The sequence below is a fragment of the Manis javanica genome, chromosome 15 (genome assembly GCF_040802235.1).
Source record: "Manis javanica isolate MJ-LG chromosome 15, MJ_LKY, whole genome shotgun sequence".
Taxonomy (NCBI): Eukaryota; Metazoa; Chordata; class Mammalia; order Pholidota; family Manidae; genus Manis; species Manis javanica.
In genome coordinates, this window is record NC_133170.1 from 26559160 (window position 1) to 26586527 (window position 27368).

At 43.3% G+C, this 27368-nt stretch overlaps 1 protein-coding gene across 2 annotated transcripts in view; it reads left to right on the forward strand.

Moving 5' to 3' along the window:
- ANO2 (anoctamin 2) overlaps positions 1 to 27368 on the forward strand; it is a 290583-nt gene that overhangs the window by 118534 nt on the left and 144681 nt on the right. For both annotated transcript variants that reach the window (XM_073222870.1, XM_073222869.1), the window contains exons 9-10: positions 20080 to 20214; positions 24304 to 24464. In XM_073222870.1, the coding sequence (XP_073078971.1) occupies positions 20080 to 20214; positions 24304 to 24464 (296 nt within the window). The remainder of the gene's footprint in view (positions 1 to 20079; positions 20215 to 24303; positions 24465 to 27368) is intronic.

Genomic DNA, 27368 nt, shown 5'->3' on the forward strand with positions numbered 1-27368 from the left:
AAGGTTTTGTTTTCCTTTCCAAAAGTGCTTCCAGAAATATCTTTATTCTTGATTTTGGAGCCTCCTTCAAAACGTGCACAGCCCCTACTGCCTGCCTGGTCCTGTAACTTTGATGTAAGACTCACAGTTCCTGAGGGCAGACAGTGGGTTTGGCTGAATTTTACTGCTGGTGCGTTTGCAAGAGAAGCCTCGTCCTGCAGTCATGTACACGGCTATTAGCTTTCTCTCTGTGCTTGTCACACTAATTGTTTTATGCGCAGAGAATTATTTCCAACTATTATTTTGTTCACTGTAGTCTCTGCTGAAACCAGGAAAGGTCTGGACTTCTTGAGAAGTAGGACATTCTAGTGGACATTTCTCTGCTTTCTTCTTTGAAGGCTTTTAGAGCCTAAGAAATCATACATTGGAACTGAAAGGCCAAGGCATGGGCTACATGGCTCCTTAAAATAAGGAAAAATTGGTTTTTTACTTTTTATTCTGAAATAATTCAAAACTTCCAGGAAAATTTCAAAATAGTACAAAGAATTCCCTACTGTTGTCACTCAGCTTGATCAGTTCACATTTTGCCACATTTGCTCTATCACTGTCTCCCTTTTTTTTTATTAAGATATCATTGATATACACTCTTATGAAGGTTTCACAAGAAAACCAATGTGGTTACTACATTCACCCTTATTATCGAGCCCCCCCCCCCGTACCCTATTGCAGTCACTGTCCATCAGTGTAGTGAGATGCCACAGAGTCCCTACTTGTCTTCTCTGTGCTACACTGTCTTCCCTGTGATCCCCCCAACATACCGTGTGCACTAATCATGATATCCCTCAATCCCCTTCTCCCTCCCTCCCCACCCACTTTCCCCCACCCCTCCCCTTTGGTAACCGCTAGTCCCTTCTTGGAGTCTGTGAGTCTGCTGCTATTTTGTTCCTTCAGTTTTGCTTCGTTGTTATACTCCACAAATAAGGGAAATCATTTAGTATTTGTCTTTCTCTGCCTGGCTTATTTCACTGAGCATAAAACCCTCTAGCTCCATCCATGTTGTTGCAAATGGTAGGATTTGTTTCTTTCTTATGACTCAATAGTGTTCTATTGTGTGTAAGTATCACATCTTCTTTATCCATTCATCTACTGATGGATACTTAGGTTCTTCTATATCTTGGCTATTGTAAATAGTGCTGCAATAAACATAGGGGTGTATATGTTTCTTTGAATCTGAGAAGTTGTTTTCTTTGGGTAAAATTCCTAGGAGTGGAATTCCTGGGTCAAATGGTATTTCTATTTTTAGTTTTTTGAGCAACCTCCATACTACTTTCCACAATGGTTGAACTAATTTACGTTCCCACCAGCAGTGTAGGAGAGTTCACCTTTCTCTGCATCCTCGCCAGCATTTGTTGTTCCTAGTCTTTTCGATGTTGGCCATTCTAACTGGTGTGAGGTGATATCTCATTGTAATTTTAATTTGCATTTCCCTGATAATTAGTGATGTGGAACATCTTTTCATGTGCCTGTTGGCCATCTGAATTTCTTCTTTGGAGAAGTGTCTGTTCAGATCCTCTGCCCATTTTTTAATAGGGTTATTTGCCTTTTGGGTGTTAAGGCTTGTGAGTTCTTTATATATTTTGGATGTTAACCCTTTTTCAGATAAGTTGTTTAAGAATATATTCTCTTATACTGTAGGATGGCTTTTTGTTCTGCTAATGGTGTCCTTTGCTGTACAGAAGGTTTTTAGCTTGATGTAGTCCCATTTGTTCATTTTTGCTTTTGTTTCCCTTGCTCTAGGAGATGTGTTCAGGAAAAAGTTGCTCATGTTTATATTCAAGAGATTTTTGCCTATGTTTTTTTCTAAGAGTTTTATGGTTTCATGACTTACATTCAGGTCTTTGATTCATTTTGAGTTTACTTTTGTGTATGGGGTTAAACAGTAATCCAGTTTCATTCTCTTGCATGTGGCTGTCCAGTTTTGCCAACACCAGTTGTTGAAGGGGCTGTCATTTCCCCATTGTATATCCATGGCTCCTTTATTGCATATTAATTGACCATATATGCTTGAGTTTATATCTGGTCTTTCTAGTCTATTCCATTGATCTGTGGGTCTGTTATTGTGCCAGTACCAAATTGTTTTGATTACTGTGGCTTTGTAGCAGAGCTTGAAGTCAGGGAGCATAATCACCCCTACTTTATTCTTCCTTCCCAGGATTGCTTTGGATATTTGGGGTCTTTTGTTCCATATGAATTTTAGAACTGCTCTAGTTCATTGAAGAATGTTGTAGGTATTTTGATAGGGATTGCATTGAATCTGTGGACTGCTTTATCACTGCCTGTCTCTTATGTTTAGAAATTTATAATTAATATTATCATACCATTTAAGAGAAGATGGCAGACATGCCTCTTTATCCTGAAATACTTCAGTGTGTATTTTCCAAAGGCAAATACTTTTTCTTACAGTGTGATTTTCAAACCCAGGAAGTTTAGCATTGCTGTTATGTCATATCTATTCTACAGTTCATATTAAAATTTCAATTGTCCTGATAGTGACAATTTGTAGTCAGTTATATCTCTTTAGTCTCCTTTAATTTGTAATATTTTGTCTTTTGGGACATTGACTCTTGAACAGTAGAGGATCATTTTGTCAAAGGTCTCTCAGGTTGAGTTACTGTCTGATGTTTCCTCAGGACTGTATCCAGGTTCTACATTTTTAGTAGGATCCTATGTGAGTGATGTGTGTCCTTTTTTAAGACATCACAATAGGAGGCCGTGCTGTCTGTGGGTTCCCTTTATGGCAATATTTGCTTTGATCCCTGGGTTATGGTGGTCTTGTCTGTGTTCCTCCACTGTGAGCTTACTGTTTTTCTTTTGTAATTATTAAAACAATTTTGGAGGAGTGTCTTTGGGATGGTGTGAACATTCCATCCCTAATCAGACGTCACCATTACTTTCAGCATGCAGGAGTTTGTTTGGGATTATCCTACCAATTGGGACATTATTTTGAAGGAGGAAGGAGTGAAGTAACTCCTTATTAAAGGCTCCACTTGGTGTGTGATCATTCTCTGCCCCTGTTCCCTAAAACTACAGAGTACTTCGTGAATAAAGTAGGCTCTTTATTATTAAATTGAAAATGGAGAAGGGAGATTAATTTAATTTACTTTTAAATGACTCTGTGTGTGTGTGTGTGTGTGTGTGTGTGTGTGTGTGTATTTGGGGAAGAGGGAAGTGAGCCAAAATCTGGGAAATGGGAAAAGCAAGCTTGGTAGAGGGAAGGGAGTAAACAAAATCTTGTTGCATTGGGTCTTGGTTTGATACTGTCAACACATGGCGCACTTCTGTAATTAATCAAGTGAGCAACCAGTTAGGTTTCTCCTTTAGATAAAGAATCTGGGATCTAGGAGGGATCTCCAGAAACCATCTGATTCAACCCTCTGTGCATGGGCAGGAATCATGAGCCATATGTCAGACAGGTTGGGCTTTCTTTTAGGTTTTGACACTTCCAGAGGGGAGATGTCACCATTTTTTCTTGTGTAATACAGAACTGAGAACTTGGGGAAACCTATGTACTCAGAAACCTTTCAGAAACCTATATACTTTTCTAAGAGAGGTGACTCAAATGACTATTTCCACCCTCATTAAAATTCTGTTGACCTTTAAATCTAAAATTGATCCCCCTGTTTTTGGACTATGACACTTGGTCCCATGTCCATTTCGCTTTCATGTGGAACTTATCTTGGTTCATGATGATCATATTTCATTGAGTCTAAGAATCTGCTGATTGTAAGGAACACATTTATTTCACATAATAGTTAAAAAATAGGTGAATATTTAAACTGATGAAGCATAGCATAAGAACATCAGTGGTCGAACCCATCATTTGTGGTTGTTCATTCATTCCTTCAACAGTTATTCAATATAAAGTGATGTGCTAGTTTTTGTGAGGATATACAAAGAGTCCCCATCAGCATTTAACTGAGATTCAAGAAAATAAAGAAAAGAAATTGTAATTGGGTAAACTTGAGTTTGAGCCTCATTCCACCATTTTGTAGTTTTATGATCTTGGGACACTTACTTAATTTCTCTGTGTCTCAGTCCTCATCTCTAAAATGTGTTTAATAATACCCATCTTGTACTGCTGTTGTGAAGATTGGTAATGATATTTGAAAATCGTCTAGCTTAGTGTCTGACATATAACACAACCCTTATTAGAGCAGGCACTCAATCAATTTTTGTAAATAGATTGATTTACAGGCATGTGACTACTATGCTCTGTTATAAGAGTGCATTACAACTGGGCATGACTTTTGATGTCTAAATTGCATTCCCCCAGCTCTGATTGTTTTATCTATCTCCAGTGTAGATGAAGAACAACTGGACACCAACCCTTTGGTAATGTCTGAGGACAGAGGTGGACTCCCCACTACACGTTGGTCTTGAAACTGTAGGGAAATAATGCATCACCTTACCCATCTAAGGGTTAGACATTTGGGGGCCATTTCTTTCTAGTCCCATCTGGCTAACCACATGCCTGCTCCCACCTAACTGCAGTTATCCTCCTGGTTTTCAGTGTTGATAACGGGGCTGGATGCCACTGCTCTTGGACTTGTTGACCAGCTACGATTATTTTCCTACCATGTTCCAAGTTTGCTAAACACCATACCATGCATTTTGATCCCTGGCTGTTCTTTTCTTTTTTTTTCCTCTTCATTTTGAGATCTGTATGCTCTTTTCTGGCATGAGGAAAGGAAGATGGGGGTGGGGAGATGCAATCAAATCCATATTTTTGCCATGTTGCATTTGCCCTGAAATAAGAAGAAAGCATTGTTGGGAAAGAGCCTTTGGAGGACTTGGGGGCTTTCATAAGCCCTATATTGGCCTCTTCAGCCTATGCAGCCACTTGCCAGGTTTTGAGAAGATAAAAGTTCACATGGGGACATTGTCCTCTTCTCTTTTCCTCTTTTTCATTGCCTTTGTCCCTAAGACCTTGTCTTCTCTGAATCCTAGCATGGGGAGAAGGACAAGGGACTGAACCTTTACTTCCCCCTGGAGCCTTACTGAGGCCACACAGTTCTTACTGCCTGTGGCCTCACTGCCTCACCGAGAGACCATTCCTGTGATGAGAATTCTCGGTTGATGCCAGCGCCCCAAACTCAAGCTAACTGGCCCCTCTGAACTCGTTAACTCCAAGGGCCTTTTTATTTCCTCCAAGCTCATGTCAGTTTACACATCTGATTATTTTTAAGCTCATTTCCTTTTTCTCCTCTCAGTCCTTTTTGTATATATTTTGAACAGATATTTATCCTTCACACATTTGCTGTCATGTGTTCTGGGTTCTGCAAGGACCTGGGGGAATGTTTGGTTAAGGGACTCGTGCCTTTTCCCTGAGATCTGGAAGCTGAGTTCTCCAGCGCTTGCCAGGCTTAGGAGCGCCTCTCTGCGGCCTGTGGACCCGTCCTCCAGCTGACGGCACTCTTCTGCGCTCACATACCTCAGGGGCTGTGCTGAGGGTCTGAATTCACAGAACCTTGGGCTTAAGCTGTAAGTTCTGCTGGATTCTACATTTGTGTACCAATGAGAAGAAGGCACTGCAACTAAGACTGCATCAAAACCCAAAGGAGCTCCTCATCCTCCAGTCCTGAAGTTAAAAGATGTTGGGAAAAGCTCCTGGGGGCAAAGGCTACACACATGTGGAATCTGCCAGGGAATCAGGAGCTCACTCACAGAGACTGGTGCTGCCCTGAATGGCTTCATTCCTAAATGGCTTCCTTGTGACTCACTTGAAGCTTTCTTTCTCCTTCTTGCTGTTTCTTGACACACAGTGGTGCTCATGTCACATGTTTATCATTCATGCGTTCCACCAGGATTCATCACGTGCTGGGAGGGGGCAGAGCCTGTGCGGTGCCCAGGTGGGAACAAAAAGTGTATAAGCCCTTGGAGTGTTGCAGTAAGGCTGGGGAGACAAGACACAGCCACTCAGATAACAAGAGAGCAGTGGAGTTGGAAGAGCTCGAGCAGTGGAGACAGAGAAGTGGTGCCGGCCCCAGCACCCCCACATCGCTCTGTGGCTTTGGGCCAGCGCTTTACCTCTGTGACCTTCAGCACTTTTCCCAAGAGTGGTTTTTTGGGAGGATTGCATGTACTAGTGTGTGTGAAGGCCCTTTATACACTGCAAGGTGCTGCACAGGTTTTCGGTATTGCTGATTGTTACAGTAAAGTAGCAGTACCATGCAGAGGAGCCACGTTCCAGAATGTCACAGGGCAGGGATGAAGACATATGTCCGTCAACAGAGCTCATTGCAGGCATGGGGTCTGAGGAAGGAATGATTGGGTTGGAGAGATGGGGTGGGCTCCGGGGGGGGGTATTTTTGGCTGTCTCCCATGTAGCCTTGGCTTGCCAAAGTCTTTTTCCCCTTCACTCAGGTTATGTGTGAGCAGGATTAAATGGTGTTACTTTTGACAGCTTTTAAAGCTGCTTTTCTGTCCAAGTGCTGAGCCTGTGCTCCTCAATTCATGACTGCCATTTAGTGCTCAACACCAGAGGCTGCAGTAGGTCCTGGGCAGGGCACTGGATGGGAAACATTTCTGAGCTAAGGGAGTGGACATTCTCCGAGCCGAAGGAGGTACACCATGGAGAGATTAGAGGGAGACAAGTGTTTTGACAAATCCCTAAAGAACAGTTTTATGGTGCTCAGGATAATGCATCTTAATAGTTGGAAAAACAATTTGGAAGTTTTGCATTTTTACTCTGCCATAATTTTTAACATGACTGATGTGGGCACAGGGTGATCTTCTGGGTCAAGATAAGGCAGTGGAGATTGTTCCTGTTTTATAGGAACAACAATTTATTTTTCCTCTCTCTCCTCTTTGTGCATGATGTACAGTTATCCCTGTTCTCTTATCTACTTACTAATCATAGTCTAGTAGTAGAAGAGGTGGATACATTAAGCAGCGGGAAGAGAGGGTTTGGAATTGGCAAAAGAGTTGAGGCAGTGGAAGGGATCAAAGACTCTCAAGACAGATAGGCTATGAGTGGAAATGCAGATGACCAGCTAACTAGATGTGGGCCTTGGCCATGGGATTTCACTTCATTGAGGCTTGTTTTCCTCATCTGCAAATTAGGGGAATAATTGCTGACTCACAGGGTAGAGATCAAACCATCTATGTATGTAAAAGGCAGTGTAGGTGCTCAATAAATGTTCTTTTGCTTCTCTTGGTGGATAAGAGTGGAGTAAAGTTGGGGAAAACGAAGTCATCGAGAAGAGGTGCAGTGTCCAGTGACAGAACAAACGGTTATTTCTAAGATGAGAAATGCACTTTGAGTTTGAAAGAAAATCAACCACAGTGCCGCTGAGATTTCACCTGGATGGACACTGAGGGAGGAGCGTGTGCTGCAGAAGCTCGGGATGCCTGGCGTGTGTCTTGGTGAAGAGCAGACAAAGCTTTTGAGGGCTGGGCCCTAACTCAGCATCCCTAGAGGTTCCACCAGGGCATCAGGCATTCTTCAAAAATGTCAACACCAGCAGTGCCCTTGACCTTTCAGCGAAAGCTGTATTTTTTATCAAGATGTGTCTTTAGCACCCTCTCAGCATAAAATAGAGCTGGTTCCTTGGCATGATGGTTGCACATCATTGTGTAGGCCTTTCTTTCCCCTTGGGAATATTGAAAAACACTGAAGAACAATGTTTTCGTCATACGGGAGAAAAGGTTTATTTTTTTTCTGCCACCCACACACATTATGGAATAGCAAAGTCAAAATAATTCTTCAACCTCTTCTTATTCTAATTCCCGGCCTCTTTTCTTTTTGGAACAAAGTGGAGTAAGGAAGCTGTAGTAATTGTGCCAGAATCCCCTGCTTTAGAATTTTTAAAGCACTTTCATATGCTGTCTTAGTGGATATTTGTAACAACGTAATGAGATGAAGGTCATTTTCATTTAACAGGGACACCTACTTGCTGGGGGACCTTGAAGCAGGGCCATTCTGTGACAGCTTTCAGGTTGTTAACTGAATGGGGCAGCTGGCCAGCGGGTGCAAGAGGGGCTGTAACACCCCACTGGTGCCTTTTCCTCATTCATACGAAAGGTGGGAGTGGCCCTGTGCTTAGGTTTTTCCACCTATGGAATAGGATTAATTTTAGAATGTTTATGCCAGAAGGAGCATGTGTTTTTGAGTCCATATCCCCTTTCTTCTCAGTGGGGTTGGAAACTGACACTATGGTGATGATGATGGTGCTACTGACTAACCTTGCTGAGTAGTTACTATGCATCAAGTGCCATCTCAAGCAATTCGTATATATTAAGTCATCCAGCTCTTCTAACAGTCTTTTGATGTATGGTCTCTAACTGTGACTCTGCCTTGTTTTCATGGTGATTTTGGACAGGTCTGGTCATGTCCTCAGCTTTGGCCTTAATCTGAAAAATGAGAGGTTTGTAACATATCAGGAACTTCTAACTCCCTTCACCCACTTTTTGGACTTTTTGAACTTTGTGTCATTTAGGAAAGAGGTGACACACTCAAAGGGTAATTAAGGATTAAGGACGATTCACAAGGGATGGGAAAGTACCCAGGATCAGCAACAGTGGGAGTGGTTAGCACCTCCAGGAGCAAAGGGGCCAGAGGAGAACCTCTAGAGAGCTGGAGCGGAAGCCCGCTTGGGGGACAGGCCTCGGATGGGAGCGGAGACATTGCTGCAGGCACAGGGCTGGCACAGGGCTTTGCTGCCGGTCATTTGGGGGAAATCAAGGCTCCACTGTTTTTACTCCCTGTTTTTGATGTCTCGATGGTGCCTCCCATTGGCCAACCCAGGAGCCAGAGTTCCTGGGGGCCTGGTTGACACATTCCACTCAGGTCACCCTTTGGGGGCACAGACCAGGCTGGAGCTGGGTGAAGAGTGGGTCTGCAGCTCCACACAAACTGCCTTCACAGCAGCAGGTGTTTCATCCCCTAAACTCCCTTGGGAATTGTTTTTAAGTCAATATTATACAATATGATGTAGAAATGATTCTAAGTAAAAACATTTTATTTTAAATAAGTATTAATGGATCTTGCATTATAAAAGTCATTACATGCAATCTTTTGTAATATTCATTATACATAAAGACAAGTTTAAATCCTTTTCCTTTTTCCACAAGGGGGGCACCCATTGTTTATTTTACCACATTAAATTGTGCAAGAAAAAAATCATGTTCCCAAAATATCTTTTAAAATAGCAGAGTATGTCATCTTTGGTTTGGGTATGGATGCATATAAAAACTTAGATTAACATTTGTCATCATAATATAGCTTTAAAATAGACAAAAATACCCCACCTTTATGCCTGAAATTTGGTATGTTTGCACTTTGAGTTAGATATGTAGCTGGTTTGTTATCTACTATGTACTCTTCATTGCCAAGGGATGAGCTGAAAGAGAAAGTTTTTAGGTTACATGTGCCAAGGACTTCTCTGTACATTACATATGATTGTTGAGGACAATCTAGCTCCCAATAAATGAAAAGCCAATTGGATACAATTGGATATAATAGTCATCCCCCTTAACATTGATTTTTGGTAGTGAGAATATCTTTATATGTCACATATGTCAATTTTGAGTAGTTACACGTAATCTATGAATATGTGTGAATATCATTTAGAGGCAAATTCATTGAAATCTTTGCCATTTTTATGCTCTGCATTAACATGTTTTATTTCACTGTCAGTATTTCTTAAGTTTCCATCTTTATTTAAAGATGGGTTGTGGATAGAAAATAAGCAGTATTTAAGAATGAACATGGAAACAGTGTGAACTGGCCAAAACAGCTAGGTGATAAATGATTGGGACACTTGCGTGAGCATGTGTCTCCAATCACCATCTGATGTGGACTTGGAAGCTCTCACGCTGCTCATTAGTAAACAGAAAATGTCTAAATAATCACTTTCTGTATTACTTTTTTCCAAATAGAAATCAGAGCAGATGCTGTTACTGCCTATGGTGGTGTGAAAGTGCCCTGGGGTCATAGGGTTTCATAAACCACTGAGTGGAGGATTCTGTTTTAGTTGATCCTTAGGGTATCTTTCAGTTTTTCATTGACATAGAAAATGGGTCATAACACTTTTCAAACTGGAAGGCTCAAGTCTACGTTCTTATCTACTCCATTACCTAAGAAATACATGTCATACTTAAGGAATAGGCTTGGAATCAGGCAGCCCTGATTTGGAGCCCTGATTCTTCTTTTGTTAGCTGTGTGACCTTATACACGTTACTCACCTTCTCTGAGCCGTGTACATCTCATGCATAGAGGAAGGCTAGGCCTAAGAACCACCTTATGGGGTCATTGTGAAGATTTAGTCATCCAGGAAGCAAATGCTTATTAAATGATTGCTATGTTCAGGCACATTCTAGGTGCTGGGGGAACAACAGTGAACAAGGCAGAGAAGTCTCTGCTCTCATGAAGCTGACATTGTGAGATGCACAAAAACACAAATAAATGGAGGAGACAGTGTTAGGTGGGTAAGTGTTACGAAGAAAAATGAATCAAGCCGAGAAGTCTGGTGACATTTGGGATGGGGTGGTTATAGAAGGTCCTTCTGAGGAGGCGGTGTTGGAGCTGAGACTGAGGGAAGTGAGGATATGAGTGTGAGGAGGTCTGAGGAACGGGTGCGCCAGGCAGAGGGCACAGCCAGAGCAAAGGCCCTGAGGCCAGGCAGATGTGGTGTGCTTGAGCCACGGTAAGGGGCCAGTGAGCTGGAGCAAAGCCGAGGAGGGGGATGGCAGGGAGAAATGTAGCCAGACTAGTTTCAATGGGGTGAGGAAGATGTGGCCAGGCCAAATAGTACCTCATAGGCCATGAAAACAGTTTTGGCTTTTATTGTACATGATATAAAGTCACAAAGTTATCTTGAGCAGAGGAGTAAAATATCTGAGAGGTATTTAAAAGGATTCTTCTGGCTTCTGTGTAACAAAGAAATTGCAGGGGCCTCGGTGATGTGTCCCAGGAGGCAGAGGACAGCAGTGGGGCCAGAGTGTGCATGGTGGAGATGGTGAGATAAGGTTGGGTTGGTTTATTTTTGACAGTAGGGTCTCCAGGATTTGCTATGGATTGGCTGTTTGAGGTGATAAACAGCATCAGCGATCATTCCTTTCTTGTTTTGGTCCTGAGCTCCTGGACTGTGGTTCTGCATACTGAAATTTGGAAGACTGGGGAGGACAGTCAAAATGTGGCAGGAGAAATCAAGAGTTCCATTGTGGACCGTTGAACTTGAGCAAGTGTCCTGTAGGTGGTGGGATTGTGAGACTGGAAACTAACAAGCTGGAAGACTGAATCACTTTGCTTTTCTATGGTTCCATCCCACAAACTGGAGAGGAATCGCATCTTTGGGAGTGAGGCTTCTTGAGTCTTTTAGGGTCCCTGAGAATCTGTAGCCATTGCTGTTAACTCTTGTAAGGCCTTCCTGAAAGGCACTCCTCTTGCATTGTGGGGTGGTAAGGGAGTTAACAGCAGGGGCTTTTGGACCTCAGCAGATTAGTTTCAATATTGGTTCTGCAACCTAATGGCTTCATCAATGTTGGTGAGATATTTAATCTTTGAAGTTCTCATTCCCTCATCAATTAAATGGGGGTGTAATGCCAACTTCTAGGACTGCCACACAGATTTTTGAAGGTTTTGCTTGCCTGAGAGGGCAAGGAGGCTGAAATCCACACCATGCCCTGCTGCCTAGCTGTAGGCCCTGATGTGGGGCTGGGTATTCCCCGAGGAAGGAACCTTTTCACTCATACAAGGACTCCATTTGTTGGCCAAGCCCTGTGTCCTCTCATGGGATTCTGGCGAGGATGGTAAGGGATATGGCATGCAGAGCATTCCCCGGTGTACCTGGAAGGAAGTGGACACTCAGAAATAGGGCCCTTTTATTTTGAGATCTGTCTCTTCTTCTGGCCTGGGGGGCATGGCTGTTAACCAAAGTCCACCCACCTGTGGAAGGCAGTGTACAAAGGGGTGGAAAGATCCCGGTTCAAAACTTGCTTTCAGTGTCTCTACTGGGTTCTGAAGAGCATCCTGCCAGTGCTCTGACTTCTGGAGCTTAGTTTCTTCCTGCCTTGTCTTTCGTGCTCTCACCTCACTCTCTAGGCTCTGACTTCTGGTCTGGCTGTCTAGCTGACCATGGGCTTGGCTCTCCATCATCCCTGGTCTTCTGTCCTGGTCTCCCGCTTGCTCCTCTGAACACATCTGCTGCCTGCGGGCCTGTGCGCTTCTGCATCAGCCCAGCCAACTCTGGTTGCTGGTCCTGACCCTGCATCCGGCAGCTTCCTCTGCTTTGTACACAGGTCTTTATTTGGAAACCTTATAAAGTAGAAGACTTGGGAGGGCAGAGAGAGAACGCTTGACAGAAGTGGCACAAGAGTGTGTCACAGATGTAGGATTCTGTGACTCCCAGTGTTTTTTCCCTCTGGAACTTCTGAACAGCTGTTCTATCAGCTGGTGTCTGCGCTGTCTCCTGATGCCAGGACTTGAGCTGGGCTCCATGCTCTCAGCCCCAAGGTCCTGAGCCTAGCCCTTTCTTCACTCTACTTTCTGAATTTGCCCCATATCAGCAAAATTTTCTTTTCAGAAGGAGGCCCTCTCTTGGTCTCTCAGGAGGGTAAGAACTCAGAGCCTCCTGGCCCTCTTTGTTGATCTCTGTCTGCTGGCCTGTGCCCGTCAGGGAGAGGCAGGCTGGCCCTGCTGTGGGCTTTGGCAGAGGGGTGACAGCTCAGCCATTCCCCACCAGGGGACCTACCCACAGGGAGGTGTTCAGGTCCTGGATTGCCAGGCCGATGATCAGAAGTCAGAGCTGGGAGCTGGCAGAGTGAAAGTCCAGGGTCCTTTCTCACAGTCACATCTGTACTTACTGGAGAGAAGGGGCATGTGCTTCAGGTCCTGGGCTTCTGGGTCCTGAGAGAAGAAGCTGATTAGCACCATTCTTTAATGAATATAAACCACCTGTACAGAGAATGCTTGAAATCCTGTTTGACACAGAGTCTCTTCCTGGGTTTCTTTTCCAGCAACCTTTGTGCATCCCACCCAGGAAGGTAAGCGGAGATGAGTTGTGGGTGGCAAACATTCCCTAGGAATGGGGGTGGGGAGGGGGATCGAGGGGATAAGACATGGGAAATTCCCATTAGCCAGGAAGGAAAAATGAGCTTTTCCACTGAGGGCAGGTTGTTACAAGGAGAGAAACAGAAGGGTGTAGGGGGTAGGGGGTGAGAGGTCATTATTCTGGCCCTCCCTACCTAGGGGTCAAACTTTTCTGGAGTAGAAGTGGAAGGTGGAAGCAAAGGGAATGGAAAAACCTAGATATTTTGGGGTGAACCCTGGTGCCAAGGGTTTGCGCCTCTTATAGAGTGCAGCCTTAGGAAATTACAAGTCTTTAGAGAAACCCAGCATCTGGCATGATGCTAGCTAGAGTGCCATGGGGCTGCCAGGCAGCTGCTTAAGAATGGCCAAGGGACGTGGCTCAGGAAAGTGAAATCGCGCCTCCAAAGCCTGCAGCCCACCAACAGGGTCTGAAGATCCAGAGCTTCTTGTGAACCAGCCCACCTGAAGAAGCTGAGGCTGGGACACACAACAGATGCCCACACAATACTGGGGGCCAGCCTGGCCCAGCTCAGCCACTGAGCCCTAGAGACCAGTGCCAGGCTCCACGGTGTAGACCAGGAAGTTCCCAGGGTCAGCTTCAGGGCCGGAAGCTTCCTCCCTTCTTCCATTTAAGGATGACACACTTTCTCCTCACCTAGACACCACCTGGTAAAGGGGATGGCGGTCGGGAGACTCCTGAGCTGGGAGAGACCGTTCTGATGGGGAACTTGAACTGTGAATTGACTGAATATTTATATCAAAGATACTGCTTGTAAAAACCTGAAAAGACTAGTCTCCTTTAATTGTTATGCACATGTGAATCTAACCTTAATCCTAACACTAATTTTTGACTTACCTTGTAAGGTTTTGCAAGCATTAACAGATCCTATGTGTAAAGCACTGAACCCAGAGCTTGCAAGTGGTACATGCTGGATGAATGTCCACCTTCTCCCCTTGCTGGCCCCTTATCAGCCGTAGTCCACTCACATTATTTCCAAGGGCTGAGAGTGCAGGAAAAGGACACTGGTGGTTAAGAAGGCAAACCCTCCTTGGCCCAGCTCATGGTTTCACCAAGGAATTGCCTTTGCTGGCTTGTCTGGCTTCTGTAGCTGGGAATTTCCAGTTTCTCTTCCAGAAAGCCAACCATTGTGAACTTTAATTAAAGGCTCAGAACTTTCTCGTCGACATCTGTGCGTCAGCTCACTATGCAGTGAAGGGATCCTGAGCCTGTTTGCCTTTAATCCTTCTCCTGAGGGGCCGGGAAAGCCTGACAACTTTTTGTAAGCCCAGGAAGGAAGGTGCTGAGCCTGTCATCCTGTCAGGCTGCTGTGGGCTTGGCAGGAGTTGAGAGCAGAAGCTGCCCCCTCCGGCGCCCCTGGAACACGCCCTGCTGGCACGCCTGCCCCACGGCAATCATCTCCTGTGCTGCTTCTGTTCTGACCGTGGGCGGATGGCACAGGCATCATCAGCCTCCATCAGTGCCCTGGGCTGCCCTGCTAATGCCCACCTGGCCTTTCAGGGCTGGCTGCCTTGTTCGGGAAGCCTTGCCTTTTGTTAGCCTGGCCTTCTGTGCTTCATTCAGGCGGAAACTCCCCTTTCAGGTCTGCTGACACCCTGGGCCTGAGTCATAAGCAGGCCTGATGTGGATTAAATGCTGTCTGGTTTGAAGGCAACAGAACGGACAAGATGATCTCCAGGGAATCTATGGGCCCAATTATAGGGCATGTGGCGTCTTTTTAAAACCATTTTAAAATCAAAGTAAAATATACATACAGAAAAGTGTATCTACAAGAAATATAAAGCTTGCCAAACTTTTGCAAACTGAATACACCCATACTACCAGACTCAGATCAAGGACAAACGCTATCAGCACCCCTTTAGTGCCCCCTGCCCCCATCTAGTCACTTCTTCCCTTACAGTATCCCAGTTGGGTATAATTTGTCAGATTGACTCCTTAAGCATCAGTCCAGGAGGGAAAGATCTATAGATTACATGGGTTAAGAAAGTGGTCAGAGAAATCTTATATCTCCGAATGGCTGACTGCCTCAGATGGGATGCTGCGGTGGTCTGGCTTCAGAGCTAGAAAAACGCATGAAAGCACGCTAGGGGGTGTGGGTGGATGAATCGCTATGTGTGGCCTTTCTCCAATTTAGGAAATCTGCCCTGAGCGTGTCCCCTGCCCATCCATTTCCTTTCCTTCTCTAAATTCCTCCTAGAAGTCAGTATGATGTGGAGGTTAAGAGCTGGAATTTCAAGGTTGACTCACTTCAGATTTGAATCTTGCCTCTGCATTTAACTAGCTGTGTGACCTTGGGTGAATAATTTGTACAAGTTTCTTTATCTATAGTTTGAGGATAATAACTACCACCTCATAGAGTTGTTAGGACTGAAAAAATAAGATGTATTTATCATCTTCTGAAAACAGAGGTTGGCAGAGCATTAGACCTCCATAAACCCCAGGCACCACTCCTGCTGCTATCCTGGCAGGGGCACTAGACATGGAGGGGTTGGGTGGCAAAATACCAAGTTCTTACTGTGCCCTTCACTGGCCCTGTGACCTTGGACAAGTCTGTTTATCCAGGGAGTTTCCATGGTCTCACCTGGAAAGGCTGTTGTGAGAATTAAAAGAGGCTGAACAAGACTGTCAAGATGAAAGCGCTGGACAGTGTGTGCTATTCCATCTGCTCTCCTGCCTTCTCTCTTCTCCACTCTTCTTCCAGGGCTGGTGGTGGGGGTGGTGGGGACTGGGGGAGGGGGTAAGATGAGCGCCTGTGAAAAGACACGTGACACTGTCACCTCATGACGGGAAATGAGAACTGGGGTGCTGTCCCTTCTTTCATTCCCAACATTGGTTGTTTGTTTTTTACCTTTTATTTTCTTGAGCAGTTTGACTAAATGTTTATCTACTCTACTGATCCTTTCAAACCATTAGCTTTTGGTTTCACTGACTCTATTGTTTTCCTGTTTTCAGTTTCATTGATTACTGCTCCGCTTTTAGTCTTCTTTCCTTCTACTTGCTTTGGATTGAATTTGCTCTTCTTTTTCTAGTTAAAGTGTAAGCTTAGATTATTGACTCAAGCTTTCTCATTTTAGTACAAATATTCAATGCTTTGAAATTCTAAATGTTGCTTTAATGCAATCCTGTAGTTTTTGATATGTTGTGTTTTCATCTTTACTCAACTGAAATATTTTCTAATTTTCTTTATGATTTCTTCTTTGACCCATGGGTTACTTAAAAGGGTATTGTTTATTTGCCAAATGTTTGTGGATTTTTTTTTCCAGATGTCTTTCTGCTGTTGATGTCTAGTTAATTGTGGTCAGGGAACAAAATTTTTATAATTAAAATGAAAAAATTTGTTAACTTTGCTTCATGACTCAGAATATGGTTTATCTTGGTGTGTGCGTATTGAAAAGAACATGTTTCCCGCTGTTTTGGTGGAATGTTCTGTGAATGCTGGTTAGGTTCCGCTGGTTTTCAGTGCCTTCTATGTCCTTACTGATTTTCTGTCCGCTTGTTCCTCCCTGTTATTGAGAGAGGTGTTGAAATCTCTGACTTACATGGGAGCATTTGTCTTCTCAATGTTACTCTTTTTTTTTGTATGTATTTTGATGTATGCAGCTGATATATGCATTTTAACATGTACATTTAGGATTTTTAGGTCTTCTTAATGAATTGTGCATTTTATCATTATTTCATGTCTCTATCCCTGGTAATGTTTTTGTTCTGAAGGCTACTTTGTCCCAGCTTTCTTTTGGTTCCTGTTTGCATATATTTTTCCATTCCTTTACTTTTATTCTTTATATGCCTTTATATTTAAAGTGGGATTTTTGTACATTTACATTTAATGTTATCATTAATGTGTTTGTATTTTAAATCGACCATGTTACTATTTGTTTTCTTTTTCTTTCTGTGTTCTTTGTTCCTGTTTTTCTTCTTTTTGTGTCTTCTTTTGAAATGAGTATATTTTATGATTCTATTTTGTCTCCAATATTGTCTTATTAGGTATACCCATTTTAAAATACAGTGATTGCTCTAGGGTCTATAAAATATAACTTTCACTTATCACATTCTACTTGCAACCCCTATTGTAGCACTTCACATACAGGGTAAGAACCTTACAGACTTCATTCTCCCTCTTTCTTGTCTTTTGTGCTAGACTTGTCATACATTTTATTTCTGCATATGTTATAAACTCCATAATATGCAGTTACTGTTTTTACTTAAGACCAATGTTTCTCAAACTTTTTTTTTCCGTTATTGCTTCCCTAAGGCACCTTTTTAGACATTTTTTTCCTCCCTCTTCTCCCATGAAATTTTAATATTGCAGATATACTGTGGTATCTATTTATGTTTTGTGGCCCTTTGGCCACAAAAATTGCTGTAATAAGTAAAAGTTTTGGCTTCCAAAGAACTAGTTTTATCCCCCTTGGGGGCAAGATTGCATGTAGTATTCTGGGTTGATTTGTTTTTTATTCTTTCCATACTTTAAAGTTGTCACTCTATTATGTTTTGATTTGCATAGTTTCTGCCAGGAAATTGGCTGTAAATCTTAACTTTGTTCCTTTGAATACAACATCCTCTCTTCTTCTTCTCTCCAACCTCCAGTCCCAGCTTAATGAAAGGTTTTCTCTTTCTCTTTGGTTTTCAGAAGTTTGATTATGATGTGTCTAGGCATTTAAGGTTTTTATTTTTTACTTTTATGTTTGTTCTGCTTGGGATCCTCTGGAGTTCTTGGATCTGTGTTTTGTTGTTTTTGATTAATTTTGGAAAATTTTTAACCATAATCCATTCAAATATTTCATTTTTGTTCTGTTTCTCTTAATCCTTCTGGGACTTCAATTACATGTATGATAAACCCTTTGATTTTGTCTTACAGCCCTCAATTGCTAGGTTCTTTTTTCTTCTTTGCTCTTTTTTCTGTTTTAGCTTGGACAATATTTATTGACTTATATTCAAGTTTATTGAGTTTTTCCTGGCTGTGTTCAATCTCCTGCTAAGGCACTTACATGAAGATTTTTCATATCTGATATCGATAATTGTTTTTTTTTCCTAGCAGCTCCGTTTTGCATTTTTGCATTTCTGTCTCTGAAAATTCCCAGTTTTCTCATGCATGTTGTCCACCTTTTGCATGAGATTCGTTAATCTATTAACTATAATTATTTTAAAGTCCCTCCCTGTATGATAATTTTGGCATCTAGATTTACTTTGATTTTGTTGATTTCCTTATTTCCTGAACGTGGGTTTTTTATTTTTCAACGTATCTCAAAATTTTTATTGAATTCTGGACATTGTGTATGACAAGATAGAAGAAGCTGAGATAAATGACATTAACACCTGGGAATGGGCTTATGCCTCTTCTGTTGGGCCATTTGTGAGGGGAGTGGAGTCAGTCTAGTTAGGGGTTGAGTGGGTATGGATTTTGTTTTGGTAGAGTCACCTTCAGTGTACCGCAGATCTCAAATCCCTGTGGCAGTGGGATGCTATTTTCAGCACAGCACTCGAGTGCTGAATATTTGTCCTCATTGTTCCCTTTCCATCTCCAGCTCTCAGCAGTACTTGGCTACAGAGAACTCTCTTTCCTGCTCTTCTGCCAGTAGCAGACTGAAGATCCTTGTTACTTGATGTTTAAGGCTTTTGATTCAACTGCAAGGTGATCCTGCGATACAAGTGGGCTTTCATGCCTGTGTGCAACTAAGGGAGCTCTCTGCAGCTTCCTACGATGCTCTGGTCCTTCTCATGAATACCAGGTGGCAGTCATTGAATAGGACCTTGTGCATGAGTGCAACCTCTTTTTACATCTGGAGCTCCTAGTTATTCTAATCTGTCATGCTTACCTATACTCAGTCTTCCAGAATTAAAAAAATATATATAGTTATTTCTTCTTACTTACTTTTATAGTGACTGCTTTCCTCCCATGCTATGCTAAATGTGAAATTCTTTGTGTTCCGATCTTTCCTTGGAGGGACTTGTCATTAAAAAAAAAAAATTCAGTTTACGTGGTCACCTTGCAACCTCCATTCTCTGACTGGTTTAAGAAAAGGCTTGGACAGATTATCCAGATTCCTCTTGTTGTTTTGGTAAAAGCTACATTTTCTTGTCGTTGTCTACATTCAAAATGGGAGTAGCACCTCTGGTAGTGGAAAAAATAGATTCTATTCACTGTTCTCCATATTGCTTAGTCCTTTCATCCAAGAAGGGGCTGAGCTCCATTTCCATCCTGTGTTTATGTCAGAGGCTCTTGAGAAATAAAATATACTGCTCCACTGTGGACTGTTTTTTCTCATCAGGGGTCCATAACCAATATTTATTTAAGGGAAAATCCCCTTTTAGAGGCTTGGTGTGATAATTTACTAACTTTATGAACTGGGGAACAAAAAGATATGGCATGGTAAATTTTCTTTGTAAAAGAAATCATTTCTTTAGTTATAAAAGTAATTCATTAACAAAATACAGTGTTTAAAAATGCAGAAAGAAAAACAATATAGAAATAAAAATATAATCCCATAATCCCATCAGCTAAAGAAACCACTACTAATATTTTATCACGTTTTCTTTTGGTCATTTTCCTGTGTTTATGTTGGTTTGTATACATAAGTATACTGCCCAAGTATATAATTTGTGTGTTTTGTGTTTAAATAAGTTACTTCCAAAAAAGGTGTGCTTCTCTGTGGATTGAGTTCCATGGCATTCATGAAATGATGTCTTACTCATGTTTGTCTGATAAAGATGCCAGAATTTATGGCATATCTTTAATTTGCTGTTGGGGCTGGATTTCTTCTCATAGCTACTTCACACAAACAGCCAGGACAGGTGTGTATATGTGACTCCATTGGAATGTAATTCATTTCAGAAAAGACAGGTGGTTGATTCCTTGTGCTGAGATCCCCCTCTCCCCACTTCACTTCTCTCCTCTTTCGTTTATGCTGACTCACTGTCAGGTTTAGAATAAACAGAAATGAGGAAGGTTCATGATGTTCTTAATATGTGTTATATTTTCTTTCTTTTCCAGAAAGTACTTTGGAGAAAAAATCGGTCTGTATTTTGCCTGGCTGGGACTATATACATCATTCCTCATTCCATCTTCTGTAATTGGGGTGATTGTGTTTCTTTATGGATGTGCAACAATTGAAGAAGATATTCCCAGGTGAGATAGTTTTAAAGAAATAGACTTGGGTCCCATATGTTAGTAGTTTGGAGTCTTATTCCAGTTGTAAGTACATTTTGTTCACACACCTTCTTCCAAACTCCTCACCCTTTATCCTTCTTCCTTTACCACACAGGTAACTTCTGTCCAGAGACAAATCTGGGAGCTATGGATTCTGGGCATGGCTTCAGAGCCATGCTGGGTGTGGCCCACTTCCTTTCCTGGTCATGCTCTCCTCCAGGGTCAGGGTCTGATGTGCACAGGTGGATAACGCCTGATGAACAGACCATGCCTGACATGCTTGGTGGTGGTCACTAGAGAGCTGGGCCTCAGGCTGGTCAAAACTGGAAAGCTCCATACGACCTATAGAGAACCAGCACCAGTGTAGTGGGTCGGGTGTCAGTGTGCTGATTTACATCAGGACTTAGAACTTGTGCCCTGGTTCCCCACATGGGAGTACATGTGACAGTGACCACTGTAGCTGGAAATGACCACTGTCTATACATGCTGGAAAGATATTTATCTATGCACATGTATATTTATTTATGTAAAATGTGATTGTCATCATTGCAGATGTATCATATTGCCTGTCAGGGTGGGTGATGTTTTACAAACTATGGATAGCAGCCCATAAGTACACTATGGAACTCATTTAATGGTGATCTTTTAAGTGAACTAGATGGGATAGAATTGAGTGAAATATACTATTAGTATTCATGACAAGAAGGAAGTATAAGTATTATTTCATGAGATTTTATTTAGTTACATAAGTCTTTATGGGGAGAGGGTATGTGTGTATTTTCATATTGAAATCTGCTGTAAAAGTTTTTTAAAAATTGTAGGTCTCAGTCTAAAAGGTTTGAAATTGGCTGTTACACAATTGAAATTTTGGTTGGTGTTTCAGACTCAGGGTAGGGTGGGGCACATCAAGAAGGTGCAAATACTAGAAAAAATTAAGGATATCCTGAAGACTTTTTTTTTAAAGAACTACACTTTAATCACAACTATATATCCACTAAAAGTCCAAGCTCTATGGGCCTGATGAAAACTTACAAGCTATCGCTCCTCATCAACAAAGGAATAGTCTCTCAATCCCAATACTGAATCTAAACAAATTCAGACTTTTCAGGATCTCTGTCAGCCACCCCTAGCATTATTAAAATTTTGCCCTGTTTCTGGGATTATTTTAGAGGTTTCTAATTTTGACATTAAGCCTGGAATTTACCATCTACGTGTCATTTAAAAAAGCCTCCTATTTTGAAAACATGCTAGATCTACAGAAAGTTGCAAAGATAGTATAGAGGGACCCAGTGTACCCTTCAACCCTTCATCCAGTTTTCCCCAATGGTTATGTCTGATATAACTATAGTATAATAACAAAACCAGAAATTTTACATTATATGAAACTTTAAATGGTACCTTTTATCATCAATAACTTTGATATGTGAGATATAAGGATCACTTGTGAGTAATAATTCCATATGTGCATGATATATCTCCAGAACTTTCCTCTACTTACCAAGGGATTGTTGGTTCCTTTGTTAGGCATTTGCTTGCATGGGTAGGAAAGACTAGGGCATTTATAAAAGCTGATTAATATAAACCATATTGAAAAAAAGTTGGTTACTTTAGGTTTGAGACCTCAGTAGTGGGGTTCTGTCCGAATTTCATGACTAATTGCCTCAGAGCACCTGCTCCCTTTGTGTTAACACGGCCTGGCCCTGTATCACGGACCTGTGAGCTATGACTCATGCACTGAGAATGCTGCTCATTCTGGGGTCCTGGTTCAACTGATTGTCAGGCCATCTATCCACCTTCTTATGCTTTCTGGAGAAAATGGTAGATTGAAGTATTATACCATTAGATTTATAGCCACAGCTACTTCTAACTAATAATCTGTGGATTAGGCAGCCAGTGAACATCCTAGACATGACTACAGTTCTAGCTAAGCTCCCCTATCTTTAAGGTTGTCTGGCGGCAGCCTCTGTCAGAGAATACAAAGTCATTTTAGTGTCATCCTGAGGCAGAATTTCTCCAGAATTCTGTTCAAACTCCTTGCATCAAACAAACAAACAAATAGAACCCCATGCATATAAAGCATTCTGACGTCAAAGTTAAATGATTTGGGGAATATCCATGCTGCCACACTGATGATTGTTTTCTAATTTGAATGCCAAATATTTACACAGCGCTTAAGTTCCAAAGTGCTTTGTGCCAAGTTGACTGCTCATACTTTCTTCATTCCTGACCCTTTAGCAATGATGGGGGCTGCTTAGCATAGGCTGACTAGGATTATCTCTCCCTGCATCTGTGTGCAAAAACCAGCCTGAACAACAAAGTGACATTCCTCATATATGCACTTGAGGGGCAACATGGAGGAGCTTAGATGTTCAGACTCAGCTGAGAAGCACAGCCTGTTATTAGAATCTATACAGACCAGCAGGTTTCTGTGTGAACCTAAGAGGGTACTGTCCTCTCTGAAAGGAGCACCTCCTTCTCAACTACATAGTGAACTCTTGTCCAACCCAAGAGACTTAAACCTTGCTCTCCAGTTTCCAGTAAGGACACGGTGAAACCAGCATGGATGAACTTAACTATTGAGAAATTACTTTTTAGTATCGGTGATGTGGATGAGTCAGTGCTATTGACACTTGCCAATGGAGAGTTTAGCAGCGAGTCAGTGGAGAAACTAGGATTTATCCTCAGGGAGCTGGACTTTCCATTCTCTCACACAGAAGGCCTTTCCCTGCTGTGGATTTAAAAGCTCATTAAAGACAAGCCTGGAAGTGGGACTTGACAGTGACAGCCGTCAGTAAAACCTTTCAATTTCTTAAAGAAGAGGGCCTGGACCCAGGCGTCCCTTTGCCTCTGGGTTCACCGGAGCACTTGCTGTGGCACACAGGGCTGACAGTGGCCTCCCACTTGTCTGCCATGCTCTGTAGCACCCTCTGCTGCCTCTTTCCAGAGAAAACACAGCTGTGGCTCCGGGCCTAGGATCTCCTGCCTCCCCATCCCTGTGTCTCCAGCTGCTCTGTGAGAAAAGCCAATGCTTCATTATCATGAAATCTGGAGTTCTCCACCCTTTGCCCCCAAACAATGAGCTTAACCATCTCCCCACTCCCCAGGAGGCATATTACACACCAGACGGATGAGTTCATCCATTTTCCTACCAATATGTGGCGTGGAGGGATATTGGGAAAGCCAGTTAGGGCTGTAGCTCTTTGGTTCTTGTTTGCAGGCATTCATATGAGTGGACATTTATTGGATCCAGCTATTCACCTAATGAGTGAATAGAATTTCATATGTATTCATCAGTTCCCTTAAATAGAAATATACGGAGAATAGGTGGAAATAGAGGTGATGATTACTCGACTCATGCTTCTCTCTGCAACTATCAGAGAATCTAGAATTTGGAAGAATTTGCCTTATTCCTTCATGCTCCCTAATCCCATCTCATGGTTATGACCCTTACTATTAGGTTGATGTTATTAATCCACTCTACAAATGGCCATGCAGCTCATACTCTCAGAGAAGGGCTTCCAACCCAGATCTGATTCCATTCTTCTTCACATGGCTTCTCCTTCTAGAAGTAAGGGCTTGTGTGGGCAATGCAGCCACCCACTTGTGTCTGTTTCTCCTTGTGACCAGCCCTGCACATTTGTAGGACAGCCAGTCGGGTTGAAGCCAGTCTGTTCTTGAATGACGATGACCGAATCTAACTTTCAGGCGATTCATTCACCACTGCAGTTGCTGCCACCGACCACACAGGCTCAGTGCATTTTTAAAGGACTTAATAGGGCATCACTCAATATGTAACATCTCTGACACATGGTCACTGACCTTCTTTTGGGATCCTTCTAGTGACAGGGGGGCTCCATACCTCGGAAGGTGGCCCAACCATTTTTTTGGATAAACTACAAGAATAACACTGTCAGACTGAGGAATCCAATTCCATCTTCTTTAACACACCTCACTCGTGGAGTTGATAGCTCGGCCATGGATTTGGAAGTGGGAGATGTTTTGGGGGTGATTTGCTTGGGGTGAATCCTGTCTGAGGCCATGTGACCCAGCAGCCTATGTCTCCTGCAGCAAGGAGATGTGTGACCAGCAGAATGCCTTCACCATGTGTCCCCTGTGTGACAAGTCCTGTGATTACTGGAACCTCAGCTCAGCCTGTGGTACAGCGCGGGCCAGCCACCTGTTTGACAACCCTGCCACAGTCTTCTTCTCCATCTTCATGGCTCTGTGGGGTAGGTTGCCGTCATGAGCCTTGCTTCTATGGGAGGTACCTTCAAATGTGCACAGCGACAAGTCCTAAAGCCCATATCCTTCAGTTTACTTTCTTTTGATTTTGGTCCTTACATCTCAAGAAGTAGTTTGGGAACAATAGATTTCTCTCCTTTACTCATATATGTGACTAGAAGTAGGAATATCCTCAGTGGCTTTATGTATATTGAAGAGATATAGTAATGCTAATCTTGTATTAATCTCGTTTTAATTTATTGAGAATTTGAATCAATGCATGTTTTGAAAACCCCTAGCACCTCTAGGTCTATCTACAAAGGCATGTAAAGTCATAGATATCAGCCAGTAAAAGGCTTAGAGTGGTGGAGAAACCACCGTCCAGTCACAGTTAGCCGGCAGCAAAGGTGGTTCCCGATCTGGCCTGACCCCAGGCCTAGTGCAGTTTCCAGGGCACCATGAGCGTGGACGGTGGAGGCTATGCTTAATGCCCGAGTGATGTTTCCAATATTTGCACCAAAGGGATTTGTGAGGGAAAAAATAGTTCCTTCCCTTTCCGCTTTCCTCCTCCCTCACACCCAGAGCATCAGGATAATACACTTTCCCTGGGCCATGGCCATTGAGGTCACATGCATGCTCCTGCATGCACGCATATGTGCACACACACACACACACACACTTCTCTTCTCACAAACTGGAATAACAACCCTGCAGTAAATGAACATTTCCATGGACACATACCCACGTGCATTACAAAAGGAACCGAGTCACCATGTTTCAGCCCATCTTGAGCAGCCACCTGCTTTTTACTTTCTCCTCATCACTCGATGTCTGAACCCTTAGCTTTCCCACTGGATCACAGGCCGGCAGGGTCACGATCCTGCCTGATGTATCACTGACTCCATGAGGCCTGGAGGACAGGCCAGGGTGGGGCTGTGAGTCATGCATCCCTGAAGTGTGAGCAGGACCCAGGGAGAGGTCTGTGCTCAGCTGCATTGGGGGAACTGAACACAGCCTTCCACCACTCCCTGTAGGGACCTCTGCTTGGGTGGACATAGAGCCAGATTGGAAAGGTTCACGTCACTAGGCTGCCAAGGATACTTGCCAGTGTGCTCTCTTCCCCATTCGCAGGGACAACAGCTGCTCCCTAGGCACACGGGCAGTAGTCAGCACACAGGTGGAGGGCCTGGGAGTAGGAGGAAATGGCACTGTGAGCAGATAGCCCTGCAGTGGTTCACAGGGAGGGTCAGAGTAACAAACTGCAATTGAAGCTCATTACCTGGGGAGTTCTGTGTCTCCTCATTAAGTGGGGGCATCTTATAGCTGCCCCCAAGTCCACTTGAACTGGTTTGGAACCCAGAATACCCATTCATTTTTTAAATATATTGCAACCCTCATTCTCATTAGTTTGTCTTGCAGATATTACCATTACTGAGTGACTGAAGCTTAATAACACTGAATTCAGGGCCCCTTAAGAATATTTCCAGGGTGCATAACTCCTTGTTGTTGACAAACTTGGTTTTCAATTGTGCTTTCCCACTTGCAAGCCCCCTAAGCTGCCTCTCTTGGTCCTCAGTAGCTATAATTAGCAGATAGCTCCCACCCTCTCTGAGATCCACAATAATTTACTCCGCCAATCCGTCTCTCTCTCTGCCTCTCATGTAGCTGCTCAGGGAAAGCTAAAAGGGTGGGATCATGTCAGAGCCTCCCGGCATAGGGTAGGGTTCAGTTTTGTTTTTTTAACAGGCTTGCTGTGTTTTATGATTGTGTGTTTGGTTACAGCAGTCAGGAGCCCCTCGGGCATGACTGCCTACAAATTACAATTAAAAATTGCAGTAATGCCTCTCATTACCATGATTATCATGGTCAGTGTTGTTGTGTTGGGTGGGCCCGGCCGAAGCCTGCCAGAAAAAGGCTGGGAAGAAGTGGTTCTCTGCAGAGGCTCAGGCTGTTGGTGGAGTGGGATGAGGTTGCCGAGACCAGGGGGCACATGGCGAGAACCAGTCAGTAGGACCTGGGTGTGCTGGGCTCTTCAGGCCCAGCCTCTGGACTCTGACCTCAGATTCTAGGAAATTTTGTAAAGAGAGGGAAGCCCTGTTGAAAAAGAAAGTAAAGGGACAGGCTTTCTGAACTCTTTCCTGGATAGATGTGAAGGACACTGATTTAGGGGTCAGGCAGTCTAAAATGCGTCTCTGTCCTGCCCCTTACCAGCTGTGCATCCCAGAGACATCAGTGTGAAGCTAGCTCTGTGTGTGTGTCACAGACCAAGCTGCCAGGCAGCTTTACTTTCTCCTCACTTAAGAGTTAAGCTGCCTGGCACTTGGCTCTTAACCTTTGGGCATTGTTGCCCTCATCTGTACAAGGAGAGAAGTAATACCTGCCCCACAGTGCTCTGGTGGCAGGTGCATGAGAAGTGAGCAAAGCTCTTGACAGAGTGCCTGGCCGCTGATGCACCTGGATCTGTGAGCTGCTCACCCCCGTTAGGACTTGTCCTCCCCTGTCCTCATGACTTCTCTTCAGTGGCTCATGCCCCTGTCACCTGCTCCCAGTCTGACTTCTCTCCCTCATGGAGGCCACAGTTGGGAAGCACCCATGTGCAGAGCCCTCCCTGGCCCTGAGAAGAGCATAGGAAAGAGAGGATGCCCTCCTGTTCTCAGAGTGTCCCCAGGCCAACGACAGTGTCTGGGTGTCAGGATGCACCCACATGAAGAAGCCTCATGTACAAGGGAGATAACTACTAATCAGTGCACTGGATGGTGGCGCTGTGTAAAACAAATAGAGTTTTAAGCAACTGTGCCCTCAGCCAATCTGTTCATCTTTGTTAGGCTCATTTCTATGTGTGCCTGAGGTAAACAGAGGCAGCTAAGAGCCAAGGAAGAGTTTATGGGCTTGTTGCCACATTGCAGACCTGA